Source organism: Peromyscus maniculatus, chromosome 20, assembly GCF_049852395.1.
Source record: "Peromyscus maniculatus bairdii isolate BWxNUB_F1_BW_parent chromosome 20, HU_Pman_BW_mat_3.1, whole genome shotgun sequence".
NCBI lineage: Eukaryota > Metazoa > Chordata > Mammalia > Rodentia > Cricetidae > Peromyscus > Peromyscus maniculatus.
Window position 1 is genome coordinate 62,118,788 of NC_134871.1, and position 20,571 is coordinate 62,139,358.

The 20,571-nt window shown below is 40.8% G+C and overlaps 1 protein-coding gene across 2 annotated transcripts in view; it reads left to right on the top strand.

Moving 5' to 3' along the window:
- Positions 1–20,571, top strand: part of Pdzrn4 (PDZ domain containing ring finger 4) — a 357,657-nt gene that overhangs the window by 193,928 nt on the left and 143,158 nt on the right. Inside the window, exon 1 of one of the 2 annotated variants that reach the window (XM_006974305.4) lies at positions 5,291–5,596. The exons of the other annotated variant lie outside the window; for it this stretch is intronic. Within the exon in view, the coding sequence (XP_006974367.1) occupies positions 5,528–5,596 (69 nt within the window). The 5' untranslated portion in view covers positions 5,291–5,527. Of the gene's footprint in view, positions 1–5,290; positions 5,597–20,571 lie in introns of those variants that run through there. 2 annotated transcript variants of the gene reach the window in all.

A 20,571-nucleotide genomic window follows, 5' to 3' on the forward strand; every position in this document is an offset into this window, starting at 1 on the left:
ATTAAAAACATAATGTGATGTGTGCTATAGTATGTGTGGCTATGGATAAAATATACAGAGAACTTAAAATTGAAGACATCACTACTAGTTATGAAGCCCCAGAGGAGAATGCAATGGAACTTGCCTAGTGTTTCAGTAGTTGATTCCAAAGAACAAACAGATCCAGTTAGCATCTGGGACAAAGACAAGGTGATATAGACTATACACTGAAGTGCGGTTTGACTAAAACTCAAAGTAAGAAGTGGGTTTCAAGTGCCCAGTTGGATCGGCTTGAACACCTCCTGAATCTGGAGTCTTGCGTGCTAAAGCCAGCAAAGTCCCTGGCACATGTAGATAAGTTGAATATTCTGGTGAGCATCCAGATTCAGTGCCTGAATACAGGCTCCTGTGGGGTGTTAGCTAATTAAATTCAACTCTGACCTATGAAAAAACATTTCGGTCCTCTAATATAGAGAAGGTGTATATTTTTCAACCATGGACCACCTCTTTTATTCTAGGTTAAATCCTAGCAGTTATCCTCTCCTTTGTTTGTTTGTTTTTTGTTTGTTTGTTCGTTCGTTTGTTTTTAATGTCAGAAATTCTGACATTAAAACTTTGGAGTTCTAGCTTTCACTTCCTTGGTCATTTGGTAGAACTCTTACTTCCTGTGTGTGAGAGAGAGAAAGCTCAGCAGCTACCTGTTGAATTCAACCACAGAATTTGTAACTGGAGAAGCGAATATGGATCTCTTTACTCAAGCTGACCTTGAATAGGACAATCTCTGAGCTACGGGTTCTCTGTGTCTGTGGCTGAGTATAAGATATGTAAACTTTAGAACCTATTTATGTCTATAGTATCGCCTGAAAGGATTAGAACTAGAGTTGAAAGCATAGCTCGTGTGTTAATGTCTTAGAAGGCTTGCCTTTGACAATGATCAATAGACAGTGATCAACCACAACATCGGCAAAGAAAGACTGCTTCAATATAAAGGTAGCAGGTAGACTATCCACTGCTTATGGCAGCTGTGAGAGACTTGGAGTATTGCTGACCCAGAACAGTTCCATTTGATTATTACTTCTCTTAGTAAGGACTGAAAATGTGAGCAGTCACCTACTTTGTCCAGAAGTGGTATATTCTGAGACCCCCTAGAGGATACCATAAAACTGCCATTGGCACACACATGTACATATGCACTATGTTTCTGCCTCTGCAGAAACTATGGCACAGTTCAATTTATAATTTGGACACAGTAAAAATGTCATAACTATAAAACAGAGCAGTTATAAAAATACACCATAAGAAAAGCTTTGTGAATGTTCTCTCTCTTGGGATGTCTTGACATATCATCTACACCTCTGAGAGCATGGATAGCATTCCCTTTGGCATATCTAAATTGGCACCCTCACTCATGTTGGGCTTTGGCAATGCTTTTAAGTAAACTAAAGGTTCCTTGAACACAAGTGACATGGTAGTACCCAATTGGTCTAACAAGGAGACGGTGACTAAGTAACACAGAGATGCGTGGACACACTGGAAAAAAAACAATTCATTTCTCTATCCTGATGAAAGGAGGGGGCAAGGGTTTCCCACTGCATTATCCATGAGTATTTCTGGAACTTAATACTTACATTTGGGGGTTGCAGTTGACTTAAGGCAGCCAAACCAAAGAAGGCAGAACAAGAGAAATCAAAACCAGATATAAGGGTGCTGAGTTGTGTGGCACAGATTCTTGGTTAGTTTATTTCCACATAAATCTTATTGTGAAATACAACAAAAATACAGAGACGGTCTATAGCAGAAATCCATCTGGTAACTAACTGCCTAGAAAAGCCACCACCAATGTCAGAAGCTCTGACTTTTCCTAGTTGTAACTGTCTGGTGTCCCTGCCCAGTTACATGCTCTTTCCTTAAAAATAACCACGACCATGACTTGTTGGCACTCAGTTTCTTCATGTTGTTGATAATTTGTCAAGTAAATTATGGACATATTAAAAAAATATAGCAATGCCATTAAAGTCTCTTTTAACTCCCTCCCTCTCTCTCTACCCACCCTCTTTCATGTCGATCTATGCAATGATATCTGTAGTGTCAATGTGGTGATGCTTGCTTATGGTGTTGTTTAATATGCAAGTCTGTTCTCATCACTCATTACAATGTTTCCCTTTGAGTGGCATCATTTCCCCCTACTAGGTGACACAAAATATCCATTTATCTCTGATACGTATGAGAGTGGGTGTCATGTGGGGAGCCAGTAACTCATAGTACCTAGACTGATTGAGGACTGCTGGCATGGGCAGAGTTTATATATCCGATCTTCACTTGTTAGTATATTTCTATAAAGATAAAGATAAATACCCTCTCAACTACTCCATTTATTTGTTTGTTTGTTTGTCTGAGACAGGGTTTCTTTGTGTAGCCCTAGCTGTACTGGAACTCACTTTGTAGACCAGGCTAGCCTCAAACTCAGAGAGATCCACCTCACTCTGCCTATCAGTGCTGTGATTAAAGGCGTGCGCCACCACACCTGGCTCTCTCAACTATTCTTTAGCTGTTCAGTGATACAAGTTATATAGGATGAACCTGAAAATGGTGGATTCCTTCATTTCACTACCCTCTTAAGCTTTGAAATTTATATTAGATCTTGATGAACATGTGTTCTGTTTGGAATGATGTAGTAATTACAATCAAAATAAATAGCTATATATTGAAATGCACCACAACACACACACACACACACACACACACACACACACACACACACACTCACACTCACACATTGCTAAGATTCTCTGCAAGAATAGTTGGAAAGGTACTCCTTATAAATACTCCCAAACAGCTATATCTAATCTACTTGTGTTTTGAAAATATTCAGATTAATGTTATTTCTCTTGATTTCCAATTTTATATAATTTTCCAATACAAGATCGGCTGCTTAGTCACTAGAAAGCCTGGCCCTCATATTCCAGTGAAATTTAGAAGACTCTGGAATTACAGGTCCTTTGTTCTGAACACCCTTTCATCCTTTGGGATGAGCCCATCAGCAGCAGAGGTTGGAACCCTTCCAGGGTAGATGGGCCAAGGGCAGCATTTGATAGATGACTGGAGAGGCCACACTTGTTTCCTCAGATGGAAACAAAGGAGCAGAGGGTCTAGTAATGAATAAACACCACAGCCAAGAGCAGCTGCAGAACTGGACAAGCAACCTCAACGAAAATTGCCTACTTCTACTTAGCTAGAATGCTCACGTTACTTTCTGATAACTGAATAAAAATAGATTTTTAAAGCTTTGTTTATTTTTTTATTAAAAGCCAATGCTAAGATACCGTGAGAGCTCCAAATGAGTAACAGTTTGGATAGTTACATACCCAGCTTTCAAAACCTTCCCCAAAGGAGATTAGTCAGTCATGACACCAAACAGTCTGAAATGAATGAACGAGCCATCCTTGACTTACTGTATTCTGATCCCTTGACCTGGATATTTGAGTACAGAACATCAGTATCTGAGAATCCATACCTCACTTAAATGCAGCTTAGGAACTTCCAAGTAAAATCAGTATGTGCTTGGAAGAAAGAAGTCAGCTCCAACATCTTCAATCCTGATAACATCAAAAGGTATTGTTTCTTCTACACTTAGAATATTTGCTTCTGTTTGTGGGCACCATAGAAATCCCTGAGACTGCCTCTTAAATACACTTGTCCCATAAAGAAATCAAGTCTTAATTAATGTCTCCTACAAGTGGTTTCTAATTTGCGGGATGTCCTGGTGAAATTTGTTCACATGAGTACCATTGATTATCCTACCACTTTGAGGAAGGTCCCAGGTCTTGGCTTCCATCCAGGCTGCTAGGTGAAATGAGGCCCAGATAATCAGATTATTACCTCCCCAAGGAAATGGCCAACAATGACTGCTCATCTCAGGCTACTTGCTGGAGTTGAGGTGCTGCTAGTCACAAAGCTGATTTGTTAAAAATTAGTACTCACTGGATTGATTTCATGTTAACTATTCTAAACATTTGACAAAGCACTTTTAGGAATTTAGGCTCCAAAAAATGTCTATAGAGAAATGTTCATAAATTAAACATTTCCAAAATCCACTGTGATTCCTAACCAAAGGCACGAGTATATAAGTAATTTTTTCCCTTTCAAAAGTACCTGCTATCCTGTCCAGTTTAGAATATACTGGGACAAGGACATACTTCTTAATTAGCAGAGATTTTAGAGAAGTCAGTGTTGGAACAAAAGGAATTGTCTTTTACTAATCTGCTTTGGCTGTTTGTAGTATATCTTTAAAGGACCCAAAAAACTACTTACTACCTTGGGACCCAAAGTAACTATTTGTTAGTGTGGAATTAAGTGGATTAATTCTATTATTTGCATATCTGAGCTTTATCTTTAAGTCTGGGTTCACCTTTGCATCTTATGAATTCCAAATACAGAATCGCAAATGGAGTTATTGTGCATTACAGTAGAATGTAAATATCTCCAATGTCAGCATCCTGAAATATTATATATGACTTTAATAAAATTAGCATAAATACTATATATGTAGGTAATTTATCTGAGGAAGTACATTGTATTTATCTAATTTTTAAATATAGATCTACATGCATTATGGTGCTTCAAATGTCTATTTAATGGACATGCCCTTATTATCTAATTAAAATATTTATTATTTGTGCCAGTGTCATCCTCTCACATTTGCTTAAATGCTCTTTCTTTGCAGTAGGAGACTGTGTCCTGCATTTTCTCAGGGTGCTGGTCTTTACAGATAATCCACTCAATCATTTCTATAGGGAGAAAATGAAAACTGAAAGAACCCCCCCCACACACACACACATAGACATACACTCTCATCCTTTCCCATACCAACTCCACAATTTTCATTTATTTCTGGGTTTGTTTTCTAAATTTAAATAATTTTTCTTATTTATCCTCCCTATATTGATTAATGTTGAAAACATTCTTTTCTTTGTTGCAGGACATGGAGTTGTGAACTAAGTAATTTCTGTTTCTCAATTTTTTATTACCATATTAGAAGCTTATATCAATGGAGAAATTAAATGTATGCTCTTTTAAAATGCCCTATGTTCAACCCCTCCATCCTTAATAAACAGAGATGCTATTGACACAAGTGAATTTTGTTTAACCACACTACATTTGCCTCTTAATTAGTGAATATTCATCTGTCATCAGCAGCAGCTATGACACCCCACCCTGCTAACATGTTCTGTCATAAATAATCAATGAGGCACTATTAATATTCATGAGCTGGAATCTGTGTAGTCATGTGCACTGATGCAGAGACAGGGGGAGTGTTGCCATGAACTGACTGGAAACTCTGTGTGTATCGGTGAGCGCAAGATACTTCGGGAACGCGGAGAGCATGCACCCTGGCTTCTGCTTTCAGCTAACAGCGGTTTGTCTGTTTCTGGACCGAAGTGACTGATGATAAACACTAGTCAAGACTGGAGGGTGATTCCCTTTCAGTTCACTTGCCTTGCAGTTCTGGGGAAACTAGAAGATTTGTGCTCTCTCTCTGCTTCCTAGAATGGGCTGCAATTTGTGCGCTTTTCAGAAAAGAGAGGAACACTACAAACTGCTGTACGAAGTTTCCCAGGTGAGTGCAGGTCTGCACGCAGCAGCCAAAGCAGCCAGGCTTTGTGTTCATCTGAGCAATGGGAAACGATTTCTGGCTTGCTTGATTTTTTTTGTCTTTCAGTGCATTTTGGAATCGAGGGCAGACTTGCTGTTTGGGGGCTTTTTATTTGACATTTGGGTGGCAGTTTTCAGTTTCCTTGCCACTCCCCCTTCAGATGACTTCCTGTGGGATTCTTTTAACATTTTGTGTATCTGCTGCCAAGATGTCTGTCAAGTCAGAGGAACAGCTCTGAGATCCCTGACTGTAATCTTTTAAGAGACCTCTTTGGTTTGGGGATCATGTTGACATTTGAAAATCAATTGTATCATTGTCTGCATAAGTACTGGGAGTTAATAGGTCTGTGGTCTCAGTGATTTTGAATAGACAGGAAAAGTTTCTTGCCAAATCGGGTTAGCCAGAGGAAATTATTTGATTAATGAGATTTTTTTTTTTTTTTGCTTTGGTTTAAGAGAAAGACTTGGTATTTTTGTATAAAGGAAACAACATGACATGTCTTAAGAAAGATAAAAAAGGAATTATTTTTTACCATCTATTCTTGGGTCCTTGTTCTATTTTCTGTCTGTTTAGCACTATAAATTAATTGCAAGAGTGTGCATTACAGTGTGCATGTATGACTTAGGGGAAAAATCATATAAATTCAAATGTCCCTTTAATGCATATCTGAGGGCTTTTCTGGCTAAAAAAAAAAAATAAGGAAACTAGCCAGCTTCCATAATTTTAATGTAACTGTTCATTGACTATTTATTCATTGCTCACACGCAAATGTCTCATCTGGCAAAATAAAGTTTATTTCTCCCCTTTTCTAGTCTGCCCCAAATATGACAGGACCGCTTTGGTGTTTAGACAGTATTGCTGTGAGAAGGCAATGTTTGGGACACTGGTGGTCTATGGCCCAGCAGTAGCCAAGTGCCCACTGCTTACTGGCTCCCTCTGATGCCCCCAGACGTGATTCATTTCACAGTGGGCTAATTACAAAGTGGATTTGCTACACATGAAACAGCCTCCTCAGTTGCAATGTTAATGCACATTTTCATGGTAATGTGATCAGAGGCTCATTAGCCAGTTTCCAAAATGATCCTCTGCATTAATTAAATATAAAAAATGATTCCTTTATCACCAGAGAGAGGAAAAAGAAGATTAACATTGTTAATTACACCGGGGGGCAATACCTTTGGCTTTCCTTTAGAAAAGAAAACCTATAAACTTGGAAGAGGAAGCTGAAGTAAAGCCATTTCCTGGACGCTTGCCTTTGACGCTTGAAAACAGTCTCCAGGTGGAGCACTCTCCTTAGTTTACTTCTTAGAGTTGGACTGCCAGTGTTGGTTTTTCTGTGGTCCAGGAGCAGGGAAGCGGGTTCATCTATCTGTTGGTAGTGTTTTTACATCTGAAGTCCAAATTATATAGAGGCATAGTGCGGTGGTGATGGTGGGAACTCGCAGCCCCCCACCCCAGTTTTGCCTGGCATATGACGTTTCTGTCCTAGAAGGGCAGGGTTACTGCATTCAGCACGCAGCACTGTGCTCGCTAGGAAGCAGGAGCCTTTGTTATAGATTTGGAGACTGCTTCTCTGTGAGTTTCGCCTTCAAGTGCTTCCCAAACCTTGAGCAAACAGCTAAGCCTCCTTCCTTATTGCCTCTGCCGGTACTCCATCCATTTATTTTATTCTCTCTACTCCCAAGCTGTAGTACTTATGGTCTTTAATAAAAGGGTGAAATGAAGGATTAGCTTCCATTTAACTGGCTTTTATTAGATAAGTTAAAACCTCAGCTTAAAGGTCTTGCCTGCGTTCTCCAAGAGGGGCCCTCCTGCAGAGCATCCCCAGCTTGGCCGTCTATTTTATTGAGTTAATGGCTAGATAAGGTATCAAAGGGAAGCGGCGATAGGCTCATATAATACACCGAGGGGCTGCAAACTCCTCTCTGTTTTGATTTGGAGGAAAGGCATCTCAGAACACACATGAGAGTCTGCACGTTCTTAACCAGGTGTTTGGGAGCGCCCTTAGCTGCCCCTATTAGAGAGGATACAGTTCACAGAACCTCCTCCAGACTGGAGCCTGATTTCCAGCAAGTGCACACCGCCTGCCCCCAAACTGTATATTTGTATCCTTGTCATTCCCATATCACCCGCATCTTTGTTTCTTTGTAAGTTTTAAGAGCTGAGGAACATTCTGGCTTGTGGGGGGGGGGAGGAGGGTGTGATGATGCAAAATTAGCAGTGACTATATAATGTGTTCCCACCAGCAAGGTGCATGTTTCTTTACGATAGGCTCATTATGGTTTGGAACTTTCCGCTTTTCCTCTCTGGATTTAGTGAGCTGATAAGCAGGGTTAAGACTCCGGGCAAAGAGGTAGTAAGTGTGCTCCCCGAGGAGCCCAGTTGAGGCAGCCTTAATGACCTACTCAGGTGGCAGACATTGTCCTTTATAGTTTGGTGTTCTTTTTTGCTTTCATAGAGGAGCCACAACTTGCAGTTGGCAGAAGAGATGGAATGTCACCCCAAGAAAATTATTTTCAGCTGTGGTTGGGTGGGTCAGGGTCTAGTATGCAGCCACGAGGGTGACTCCAGGGCTGGGACAGATAAGGTGACCTTCCCACCAGGCAGTGTCATGTCCCTTTCATCTGATAACTTTTACATGTGCCAGGGACACGACTGTTTTCTGCGGTGATTTATTTTATGCAAAGCAGGTTATTCATTAACCTCTTAAGAATTAATAAGTGGGGGGCTTTGAACAATGCCCTGCTATTGACAAAAGCTGAATCGCCCATTTTGTATTAATGTGATTAAAGGACCACCTGCACCACGCCAGTGCTGAAGCTGGTCAGGCATTTCCGTCCCTATTAGCACCTGTTCTCCTGAGTGACACCCAACACTGGTGCCTAATCTAACAGTTTGTTAACCTCGTTGTTTGTATAAACTAAGTGTAACTTTTTGATTGATTAAATGATAAAAGCATCAATGGCATGCTTAGTAGCATTGAGCAAAGTCTTCAAATGAAGAGCCAGTGTTTAAAAGCTCATGTGCTGTCTGTCTATCAAAGGGTGTTGATAAAAGATTTCACTTCATGTTTAGAAGGGAAACAATACAAAGCTCTGTTCTTACTAGTCAGATTAGAGAAAAGAAATTAACTTGCCTTCAACTTCAGGAAGCTAGAGGTGAGGTGGTGTGGGTCTCTGTGCAGGGCCACTGTTGTGACCCTGTTCCCTTTTGAAGGGATATTTTTATACAAGACAGGGTTCTTTTATTTATTTGAATAACTAGGCACAGCAAAGAGGTCTGCCTCCTCGACCACTTGCATCCGTGAATCTGCCACTTGAACTGGATATAACCTGGACAGAAAGCCACACAAATACCACTGGACATGACGGCTGATGCCTGTAATTCAAGTATTTGGAGGCTGAGGCAGGAGGGTTGCTGGGAGTTTGAGGATTGTCTTCTGGACTACAGTGTAGTAGCCTGACTCAAAAATCAAAAACAAAAACAAACAAACACACACAAAAAAAATCTAAAAAACTAAACACTAACACTCATGTGTTCTAAGCACTGTCCTGGGTGCTGTCTCCAAAACGGGTAATCCTTTCCCATCACTTAAGAACTTTGTTTGGGTGTTTTGTGTTTATGTCTGCCTGTGTGTGTGTGTGTGTATGTTCAGGCAGGTGTGTACTATGCCATGTGTGGCAGTCAGGTGATAACTTGGAGTTGGTCTTTCCTTCTACACTGTTTCCTGGGGATCCACTTGGGGCCATCTGGCTTGGTAACAGTGCTGAGCTATCTCACTGGCCTCATATCCCCTAGTTTTTACTATTAATATATTACAGTTTCTCCTAGCTCGCAGTGTTTCTCGAATCCATATTGTTTCATAGTTCCCTTTCTCTGGGCCTGTCGGGGAACCTTCAGATACCTTTGCCTCACAGTGTGCAAGCCCAACTTGGAACTTCTTACCGACTCTCGCCATATTTCCAAATTCTAGTCTCATTGCTTTTAGAGCCACTGACTGGAAAGAGATATCAATGTGTTTATTTATTCATACATTGGCCTTCTGGAGGATTATACTTCTACATCGCTCTGGCTTCTGCCTCCTCGCCACACCTTTTATTTACTCTCTTGGCCATTGCACTAAGTACGTCCACTTTAGGATTAGTTAGTGGGCTGGCCTACCCTGACCACTATGCGATTATAATTTTCTCCAACTTTAATGGCTCCCAGTCACTATGAAATGATGCAGTTATCTCATTGTTCTTCTCCAGGTACAAAGTACAATTCCTGAAGACTCTTTTCTTTGCTTTAAATCAGTTTCCCAATCTATACCCTTGGAGCTTAGTACCTGTGGCCACCTCCAGTCGCATTTCCCTATCACTGATAATTCAAATTCATCCTTGAACAGAGAAATTTTAGAAATTATTGGTGAAAATAAATTCTGGCTCCCCCTCCAGGCAAGGTTGTAGGAAACCTCAAAGTTGGCTCAAGATACCACAAGACCAAGTTTGCCGTTCCAAGGAGATTCATTTGCCCTACAGGGACAGAGGGCAAGGAATAAGAGGTGAAGACAAAAGACAGAGGACAAGGGAGAGGGGGACAGAAATAAGGGAAAGGGGGCAGTGGCATTTATCCTGGAGGACAAAGGACTACCTCTGGATAGAGAGGAGACAGACATGGCATGCAGGAAAATGGCAGTTTATAAAGGTACAAAAGGAGCCCTGTGTTAGGATGAGGTGTTTAGTTTTATTGGGCCTGTTAATTAGGCCAGCCAAAGGGGGCTTCTAATTGCTGGACTTCAATACTTTGATAGCTGGATCTTGGTAGTCAGCCTCAGGAAGAGAGATTGGCCAAATTAGGGAATAGACCTTGGTAGCTAGCTTTAAGAATGTAATCTAACCAATTTTAGCAAGGCAGAGGGAATTGGGAAGAAGGCCTGCCAGAGCCACATGCTCAAGTGAGCAGTGTCCCTTCGGGGTGCTTAGGGTCGTTGTAAAATTCTTTGCACCATTAGAACGCCTTCTCTATGTCTGTCTGGCAGAATGGTCACCTTTTTTATGAATGAATTGGAAGTTTGTGGAAGGCAAGTCAGGTGCTCCTGTGTTCTTATGACCCATGATGCCTTTCTAACCCACAGTTTTAGAATCAAACCACCCCATTCACAGCCACATCCATGGAAACTGCTTAGACCAAGGGCAAGTACCGTGGACAAATGATTGGAGGTTCATTTAAAGTGTTTTCCAGTCTCACAAATGTTGTCTAGGAAACGGATGATGTAATGGGATTTGTAGCAGAAAGAAATACATGGTGTTTTGCTTAGACTGAGGAGCCTAAGGCATATAGTCAGAAAAAAAAGCCAGCCATGCCAGGTGGTGGTGGTGGCGGCGGCGGCGGCGGCGGCGGCGGCCGCGGCCGCGGCCCACGCCTTTAATCCTAGCACTTGGGAGGCAGAGGCAGGCGGATCTCTGTGAGTTCAAGGCCAGTCTGGGCTACAGAGTGAGCTCCAGAAAAGGCTCCAAAGCCTGTCTCAAAAAACAAAACAAACAAAAAATCAAATAAACAAAAAAGCTGACCACACATGAGAATCAGGGACATCAGAGAAATCAAATAGGTGGGTTTTATGCAAAGAGAAGCTCAAAGAATAAGTCCTGAGTTGTCAAAGTGATCTTGTTTTGCTGTTCTCAATACACCCCTGCAATAAACCTCCATTTTACTTACCAGAAGAATAAGTGAAGACATGTTCCAATAATATCTCACTTTTGTTGATCATCTAATGGGTAACAGAACTCTAGACATGCTATTCAAGTCAATAAGCTTCCTGTAAACAGTGGCTTTTTAAAAATATGTCAAGAGCTGCGATTGGGAACACAAAGGGAGTCCTGAGAAATACACAGACTGACAGACAGCAGAGGGGAGACAAGACACATAAGCACAGTGTTTTATAATCTTTTAAGTGAAGCAGGAAACCAATAGATTCACCAATAGGTGCCTGAAGGAGGGCAAAGGTGTCAGAATGACAGAGACGGGGACAGGTGAGAGGCAGAGGAAAACTGAAAATGGAATAAGAGAAGAAATCCACAGAGATGACAAACAGGTGGTGGGTTGAAAAAAATCTGGCATAGGAGAGCTCTAAGCAAGTGTTAGAAAAAAAAAAGCCTAAAGAGGGAGGAGGACTCTAGACATGGCCTGAGAGTGGGCAAGACTAACGGGAGAGTCCCTGTCTTCTAATTTTTGTTTTCTCTTCCTCCACTTCTTCTTCTCCTTCTTCTCCATCTCCTCCTCCTCTTCCTCCTTTCCCTCCTCTTCTTCCTCTCCTCCTCCTTCCCCTCTCCTATCCTCCTCTCCTCCTCTTCCCCTCTTCTTTGGAAGGAGGGAGGAATGAAGGGGTAGAGAGAAGTGAAAGGTTGTCTTTGTGATTTAGACTGTTGGATGGTATGCTTCAGCAAGAATCCATCAAGGGAAACTAACTAGGAAGCCATTGCCAAGGGCCAGTCTGTGTAGAAAGAACATATGAAGAGGGAAACCTGGTGAAGAGAAAGCCAATGGGTGTCTGGCTTATGAGACTGACTGTGCTCATGCTGACAAAGAGGGCAGTAAGAGAGGTAAAGTGAATCCTAGAAATGGAAAGAAAGCTGTTAATGTGACTTCTGTTCTCAGTCATGAGACCCCAAAAGTGGAATAGCAAATATTGTAAGCAAAACCTTGACATTAACCTATTGGAGCTGTGTACCCAGGCAAGAGAGAAGAACTAAGAAGAGGAGAGAATTGTGGAGAAGTCATGAAGACACAACCGAGAAACAACAAAGGAGAAGAAAGCAAAGCAGGAAACAGAACTTGTTGTGGGCTGAGAATGACCTGACTTGTGGGAGGAGCTAAGAGAAGGGAGCTGTAGAAAACGACCAGAACAGACAGTGCTTTGGAGCGTTGGGGAAGAGCAAAGAACATTTGTTGTGGGTTTCCACAGCCCTTCTCCAGAAGGACCATTGGTTCCAGCCACTGGAGTCCAGACAGCTAAAGATGTTACTGCTGGCCCTTCGCGGGCTTCTTAGCTATAGAGAACCAGCTCCTCCAAGGTCATGCCTCTTCCTTGAAGCTCCACATCCAGAGATGACTGGTGAAAACATCAAACATACAAAGGACTGGCCATCTTGGTCAGACCTGGAACACTGTGAGTGTCATTTGAACTCAGGTCTTCCCTGCAGCTGCTGTTGGTCCTACCTCACAGTTCAGCCCTGCTGCCCAATCCCACTTACACACACACACACACACACACACACACACACACACACACACACTTCAAGGGTTACACTTGGTAAGGAGCACACTTCACTCTGTCTCAAAGTGCACTTACTGGGGCACCTGACGTAGCGATTACAGAGCATGTTAGTATGGAAATGTGGAAGAAGAATCCAGAAAGAGATTAAACAACAAGGTAGATGTGCTGTACGTCCCTGAAGTTCAGATAGGACAGATTATCAGAGATGGAGTTATTACTAACATATGAATGTAGCTTTTCTCTTCTGATTACAAAATTACTTAAAATTGCAATTATGAAAGTTGAAAGTTTTCTTTGCTTTCCTTTTAAAATTAGGATCTCAAGCCACCATGTTCAGATAGTGGTGAGTTAAATATGCAACATGGAGAATGGGCAGTGTTGCTCAGTGGCAACATGCTTGTCTACCATGTCCAAGAGCCTGGGTTCAATCCTCTGTACCACAAAATATATCTTAGCTTCCTTATCTAGACCCTCTTTAATCCAAGACATTTAATAATACTTCAGTATTAGTTTTAGAAAAAACTTTTTATAAAAATAAATAATTTGAAAATCAGCAAGATGTCTAAGCCATTAAAGGTGCCTGCCACAAATCATGATGACCTGCATTTGACCCTTGGAACCCATATGGTAGAGTAAACTGGGCCAAGATTGTCCTCTCATCTCTCTTTCTCTTTCTCTCTCTCTCTCTCTCTCTCTCTCTCTCTCTCTCTCTCTCTCTTTCTCTCTTTCTCCACACACACACACACACACACACACACACACACACACACTATGGTTGGCACACATGTGCACACACACTCACACTAAAATGCAAATAAATAAATAAATGCAAGAAAAAATAAAAATAAGTATTTTAATAATTTTACTTAATTTATGTAAGTTTAATAAGTAAAGTGTCTTTCCCTACTGAAAAGATCAAAATACCACATTTTACTAAGATGTATATCATTGCTTTAAATTCCTGCCACTTACTTAATTGATCTAGACATTGGAGGTCAGTCATCTCTAATTGCATAGCTATTTAGGTGAAAACACTTTCCTTGTTAGGTTACACACAGGAGAGACATGTTACTGAAAACCAAACTTGTAGGAATACCAAAATATTGTACTATTCAAGTTGTCTGGACTGTTTAGGTGAGTAGGATAATCTAATTAGAAAACTCTTTAATTTCAATTTTTATTGAAAAGATTTCGAAGATATATTATGTGATTTACATAATTACTTAACATATGTACAATTATTATTCATTTCCAGGCATGTTAGCTAGTAACAAATGATTGCATATCTTTAGCAAATAGTAGTTTCTTAACTTTATAAGAGTTGAGTAATTAAGTATAAAGATTAATTGATAGTGAAAAATCCTTCTACAGCAATCAGCATTCAGTACACTCATTTTATATAAGTAGATTCTCACATATTGAATCTTCACAAGTCATTTAATTGGGTGCTCAATCAATCTTACTAAATGATGAAGGAAGGCAGCAGAATTAAATCAGTAGGCAATCAAGAGGAGGCCCTGGGTTGTGGTTCTATGATTGATCTGTGCCCTGGAAATGTTCAGGATTCATGGCTGGGAACAGGAGCCAGAGCAGGTCTTCCCCCTCAGTTAATTATCCACCAACAACTTTCATCTTTACCCAATCTAGAGCATGCATCTTCAGAAGTTTGCGCATCATTCTTGACAACTGTCTTCTTGTAACTCATAGACTGAGGAACCACTGGGTGACAGTTCTGTCTTCACATTTACAATTCTTGTAATGCAGGTTCAGCTGTGTTTCCTAAGGACCCATTTCTAAAGTCATCATTATAATCTGTCTCATCTCCTTTATCCCATAGCAATTTCTTCTTTCCTGATTCTCTCTCTCCCAATGTGCAATACCAGCTTTAAAGGGTTATTAGGAAGAGTTCATTGTTCCTTTAATAAAAAGCTTAAACAGTAGCAGCCCCATGTTCTCTGGTGTTTCCACACATAACAGCTAATTGCTAATTTGTGCCACTCTGTAACAAGCTGTAAATCTTGCCTTATGGTTCTTTGTGCCATTGTAAAGCCCTTTCTCCATCCTGCCTTATGTAGCTTTATAGAAAAACTGTAGCTTTAAAAAAAAAAAACTTGCTCTCATCTCAATTAGATATTTTTCTGAACTAACCACTCATTCCCAAGTCTCTTAAGAATCAGCTCCAGGTACCTTTATTTAACAAAATGATGCTTTCAAGATATGTGAACAAAGAGAAATTTGATAACTCATACATGAAAGACTATCATTGCAATCAGTGTTCATATTAATTTTTTAAGTAAAAAAAGTTTGAGATAGTGTACTGAATAATCATAAGTAATTATGCTACACTTGCATTGTGTTCAACGTTCTAATAGACTGTATGGAGAATACAAAAGAAACATAAGTCAAAAAGGCAGTCTTCAAGTAGTGGATCAGCATGATGTAATAACAAGGCAGAGTGAGACACCATAGCATGCTGAAAGGCATTTCTACATGGGACAGGCAGTCTAAGGAACTTTGGGAAGCAACACAGCAGTGATTACTATGGGATCATAAGAAGATGGTCTTCATTAAGAGCCAAAGTCAGGCTCACACTCCTGTTCTGCCTGTAAATCCATTCAGTTGAAGGCATTTCGAGTCTAGGATCTATTGTAAAAAGCAGTCATGGGAAGAAGACTGGTAGGGCATATCCTTCAGAAAATTGGAAGAAAAACTTGACTAAAGTCTGAGATGAGATTAGTATTGACAGCCTTGCCTTGCAAAATAAATATCCTTGGTGATGTGATCACAGGGTACTGTGCACCTGAAGGATGCAACCAGAAACAAGCAAATCACATCATAGAACATGTGGAAACACTGGTTGCTTGACACTTAGAGAAGTACAAGTATGCCCAGCTAATCAACAGTAGATAAGTATATCATCCATTCCTCAAGCATTCTCTGTACTTCCTTAGTGACTTACGTTTCTAGTGTTTGAGGTTGGCTTTGCCTATGCAAGTGTGAACTCAGTGAAAACGTTCTGCTAAATTGTCTTGTGAGGTATATTGCCAAATATTAACCCTGCCACTGTAATTTAGTTATATAACTTCATCAGCCATTTTTTTAATGGATTAATATCAACCTTGAAGTATGTGGTAGAGGATTAAATAAGATGATAAGTTTAAAGGGCATAACATATTCCAGGGATGCCAGAAGTACTAGCTCTTGAAGTTTTAATTTCATTTCAAGTGACCTTGGGGGATAAACAACACTGTACCCATTCAACAGGTAAGAAAACAGAGACACAAAGTAATCTCAAGACAAATTCATACTGCTAGCAAGGGGAACACTTTGAATTTCAAATAAATGCCTAGCTAATGGCAAGGTCCTTGTTAAGGTTATTATAGAACCACATGTTCCACTCCTTTTGAACTGATCCACAACTATTGAGCATTTTGGTAAATATCTGATTAATGAAGGAGACAATGAAGGAGTCAAGTGTGACGATACAAGTCTATAACCCAGCACTTGGGAGGCTGAGCCACACAGTCATGAGTTTGACACCGTTTGAGCACCATATAGCAAGACTGTTGTGTGGCATTTTGGTTGTGTTCTGACAAATAAAGCTTGCTTGGAGTGAGAGGGCGGAGCTAGCCATTTGCTGACCAAAATTAACCAGAGAAGTTTGGAGGACTGTACACAGATAAGAGGCAGGAAGTAGCAAGGTGGGGCTGAGAGATCTTGGTTATTTTGGAGGAAGGAACAGAAGAGGAAGTCACAAGTGGCTGCTCCCCTGCTTCTCTGATCTTTCAGGTTCTTACCCCATATCTGATTCCAGATTTTTTTATTGATAATTTTTTTATGAATAATTAGTTATGACTTCAAAAAACTCCATCATAAACAAACAAACAAAAAAGAAAAAACCAAGAAGGGTGAGATGGCATGCATGGAAAAGAGAAAACAAGGAAAGAAATAGGATAAGAGACATTATTTAAATTTTTCATTCCACAGATTCACCCTAAATCCCCTTCTGATGTATGGAGAAAAAATACCTATTTTCCATGACCAATTTCACCATTTCTTTGATTCATTTAAATCAACTTCTCTCCTCTATGAAAGATGATTAATATGAGAGATTGACTCTCTTTCCGACTTTCTATAAAGTTTTAACCAACCCCAACTGTAAACCCCTATTTGTAAATAAAATGAACTTTCCTATCTTGTGGTCCTTCAACACAAAATCCCTTTTGCCCACAGTGTCTAAACTCATTCAAAAAAGCAACACCCTTGGTTCTTGTGCCTCTACCCCAGGTTCACTTCATGAAGCCTTTCTCCGACCCAACGCAGAGTCTCTCGCTCTTCTCAGACCTCCTCTTCAGCAGTGCTCCACAGTTCAAACACAGCCAGATACTTCTGTTTGTGCTTGGCTCTGCTGCAATGTGGCAATGTCACCACCTCACATGGTGTCTGAGCAGGAGCAGGTACCTAAGACAGGCTTAGTCTAGGACAACAGTTCTCAATCTGTGGGCCTCAACCTCTTTGGTGGTGCAACTACCTTGTCGCAGGGGTCGCATATCAGATTTTCACATTACAATCTGTAAGAGTAGCAAGATTACAGTTATGAAGTAGCAACAAAAGTAATCTTATGGTTGGGCATCACCACAACGTGAGGAACTATGTTAAAGGGTCATAGCATTAAGAAGGTTGAGAACCACTGGTCTAGGAAGAGGAAAGGCATCCCCCATACTCTTTAAGTTTGAACTCTTCAGGGTGTGAGTCTGGGATCATTTTTCCCAGGTAATCTTCCTGGAATACTTGAAATGAGTAAACTTACTTTTCTCTTTCCAAAATATGCAGTGCTTCCTATTTCTGCCATGACAGGTGTTAAAGGTCCACTTTGTTTTTTGTTTGTTTGTTTTTAAATATTTTTAATTTTATAATTAACTCAATTTCACATATCAGCCACAGATTCCCCCCATCCTCCCTTCTCCCACTCCCCAGCCCCCCCCACTCCACCCTCCATTCCCACCTCCTCTAAGGCAAGGTCTCCCCTGGGGAGTCAGCCCAGCCTGGTAGACTCAGCCAAGGCAGGTCCAGTCCCCTCCTCCCTACACCAAGGCTGAGCAAAGTGTCCCAGCATAGGCCCCAGGCTCCAAAAAGCCAGCCCATACACCAAGGACAGGTCCCAGCTCCACTGCCTGGGGGCCTCCCATACAGTTCAAGCCAAGCAACTGTCTCATTTATCCAGAGGGCCTGGTCCAGTTCTATGGGGGCTCCTCAGCCATTGGTTCACAGTTCATGCATTTCTACTAGTTTGGCTATTTGTCCCTGTGCTTTTTCCAATCATGGTCTCAATATCTCTCACTCTTACATCCCTCCTCTCTCTCGTCAACTGGACTCCCAGAGCTCCACCTGGGGCTCAGCCGTGGATCTCTGCATCCGCTTCCAACAGACACTGGATGAGAGTTCTATCATGACAGGCAGGGTGTTGAGCCATCCGATCTCTCTTCGTATCAGCACGATTTTCAGTGGCCTCCAGATTTCTGCAGACTCAAGACTGTGTCTTCTGTCTTGGCTTCCTGAGAGTCAAACCCAGGACCCACACAGGTGCTTCTTGACTCTACAACAAGTAACTAGGTGGTGTCAGCAGAATGGTGTGATGAAGGTGACGCAGAAGTCAAATGAGATGAGGGTTTGTCCCGCTCTGTGTGGCTGGATCTAGTTTGTATCGGTTGTACAAACAGCTGCGGAGTAGGGCGACACCAGATGTGTAGGTCAAAAAGAAACCAAGGTCTCAGGTGGCTTTCTGTGATGATTTGCTGGGGTATAGACCAACATTTAAATGGAGTGCTTAAGATAGGACATGTCTCATTTTTACATAATAAAAGAATATCCCTCTGTGCACGATTCAATGAATTGATTATTGATTTGGTATCTATCATCATTTTTTGTTTTGCTCCCTTCCATGCTGTAAAATTGAATAAGATATTTGGTGTAAGGGTAGTTTAATGTGTTTGTTTTATTTTAAATGATTTATAACCGTGAATGGGACAGTAAAATGTGCTTGGAGGGTTGAGCTATTTATCTTCACACGTGCTCATCTTCAGGTTAACAAGAATTTAAGGTGATGACGTACAATAAGCTGCAAACTGCCTGCAATTGCCTTAATGATGATGCCTTTGGGTTTCAGCTAGTCTAGCACTGATGTGAAAATTTATTCATTGCTAATATGTTGGTTAAGAACATAGAAAACAAAGGCCGTGAAAATATTTTTTTTTAAATTTAAGGTATACATAAAATCTCATTCCATTTAAGAATACATTTTTCCAACAACAGAAAAACTGTTGTTTTATTTATTGTAGCTATGATTTTAAGAGCCAAGATTTTTAGTCCATGAAGAATGTAGTTCAAGTGAAGATAATCTACCTTAACTAGTGAGAGTCAGTTAAGCTTTGCAGGACAGGGGCTCGTGGCCCACAGCTAACTTTACGTGGGCCATTCATTCAGAAAGGGTAGAAGTTTGTGTTTTAAGTCCAAGGCTAAGTTTCCTCTCCCATGCTTAACTCTGAGATAAATGCTAGAAAAATACCAAGCATATTTGCTTTGCTAAAGCAGAAGCTCAACCTAGTCCAGGAAAATCAGGAGGGGCAGGCAAGGGTAGTACGTTACTGGACGCGGGGGGGGGGGGGGGGAAGGGTCATGCTTTACTGTTTTATTAATGGTAACAATTTGAGAAGCTACACATAAAGGCAATGTCCCTGTTTGAGGGTAGATTTATCCAAACTTTAAAAAAGTTTTCTGACAACTGAAGTTACAAAGTTTACATTTTATTCAGCATTGAATCATAATATATTGAGTAAAGTTAGTTGATACAATTGAAAGGTAGGTCAGGACAGTTTCCATTTAATATATTCATATATGAAGTTGGGAGTAAAAGCGGCAGAAAAATAAGCTCCTCTTTCACTGGCACAGACTGACTGATTAGTCCTTTCCAGTCCCACATGAACAAGGATCAGTGCCCTCCAGAAATGTATAAATGTTATACTTATTATATTAATAAGTGTAGCTAAGAGTGACTGAAATGGAATAGATATCTTTGTCCTGGTTTCTAGCTCATTTTGGATGCAAACTATTAAAAAGTTGTCAAAGTTAAGCTAAAAGCACATTGATACAAAATAGCCCTAAGAATTCCTCACAACTCTCTCTGCTGTCTACAGACAGCAAGGTAACCAGGCCCATTCTGCAGGAAAAGAGAATTGAGATCTCATAACTGATACAAGAGAGAAATACAAGACTTTGAAGGAAGTGGGCACATGCAACACAAATTGCTAAACGGTCTTATTAATAAATAAAACCCAGAGCCAGATATTGGGGTGAATGCTGAAAGATCAGAGAAACAGAACAAGCCATAGCCAACTTCACCTCAACAATTCCTCAGCTGATCCTGTTTCCATGAATCCTCAGACTAAAATCATCTGAGTCCTTACCCCTGAGAACTGCTCTAACCACTGGCTTACCTCTATGAAAATCTCAGTCTAAAGAGAGAGCTACTTCCTGTATACTCACACTTATATACCTTTCTCTGTCCTGCCATCTTACTTCCTCTCTCTGACCAATTACATCACTTCCTCTATCCACCCAACTCTATCACTTCCTGTGTATCTGTACAGACCTGCAGACCTCTATGGTTAACTAGTGCTGTGATTGA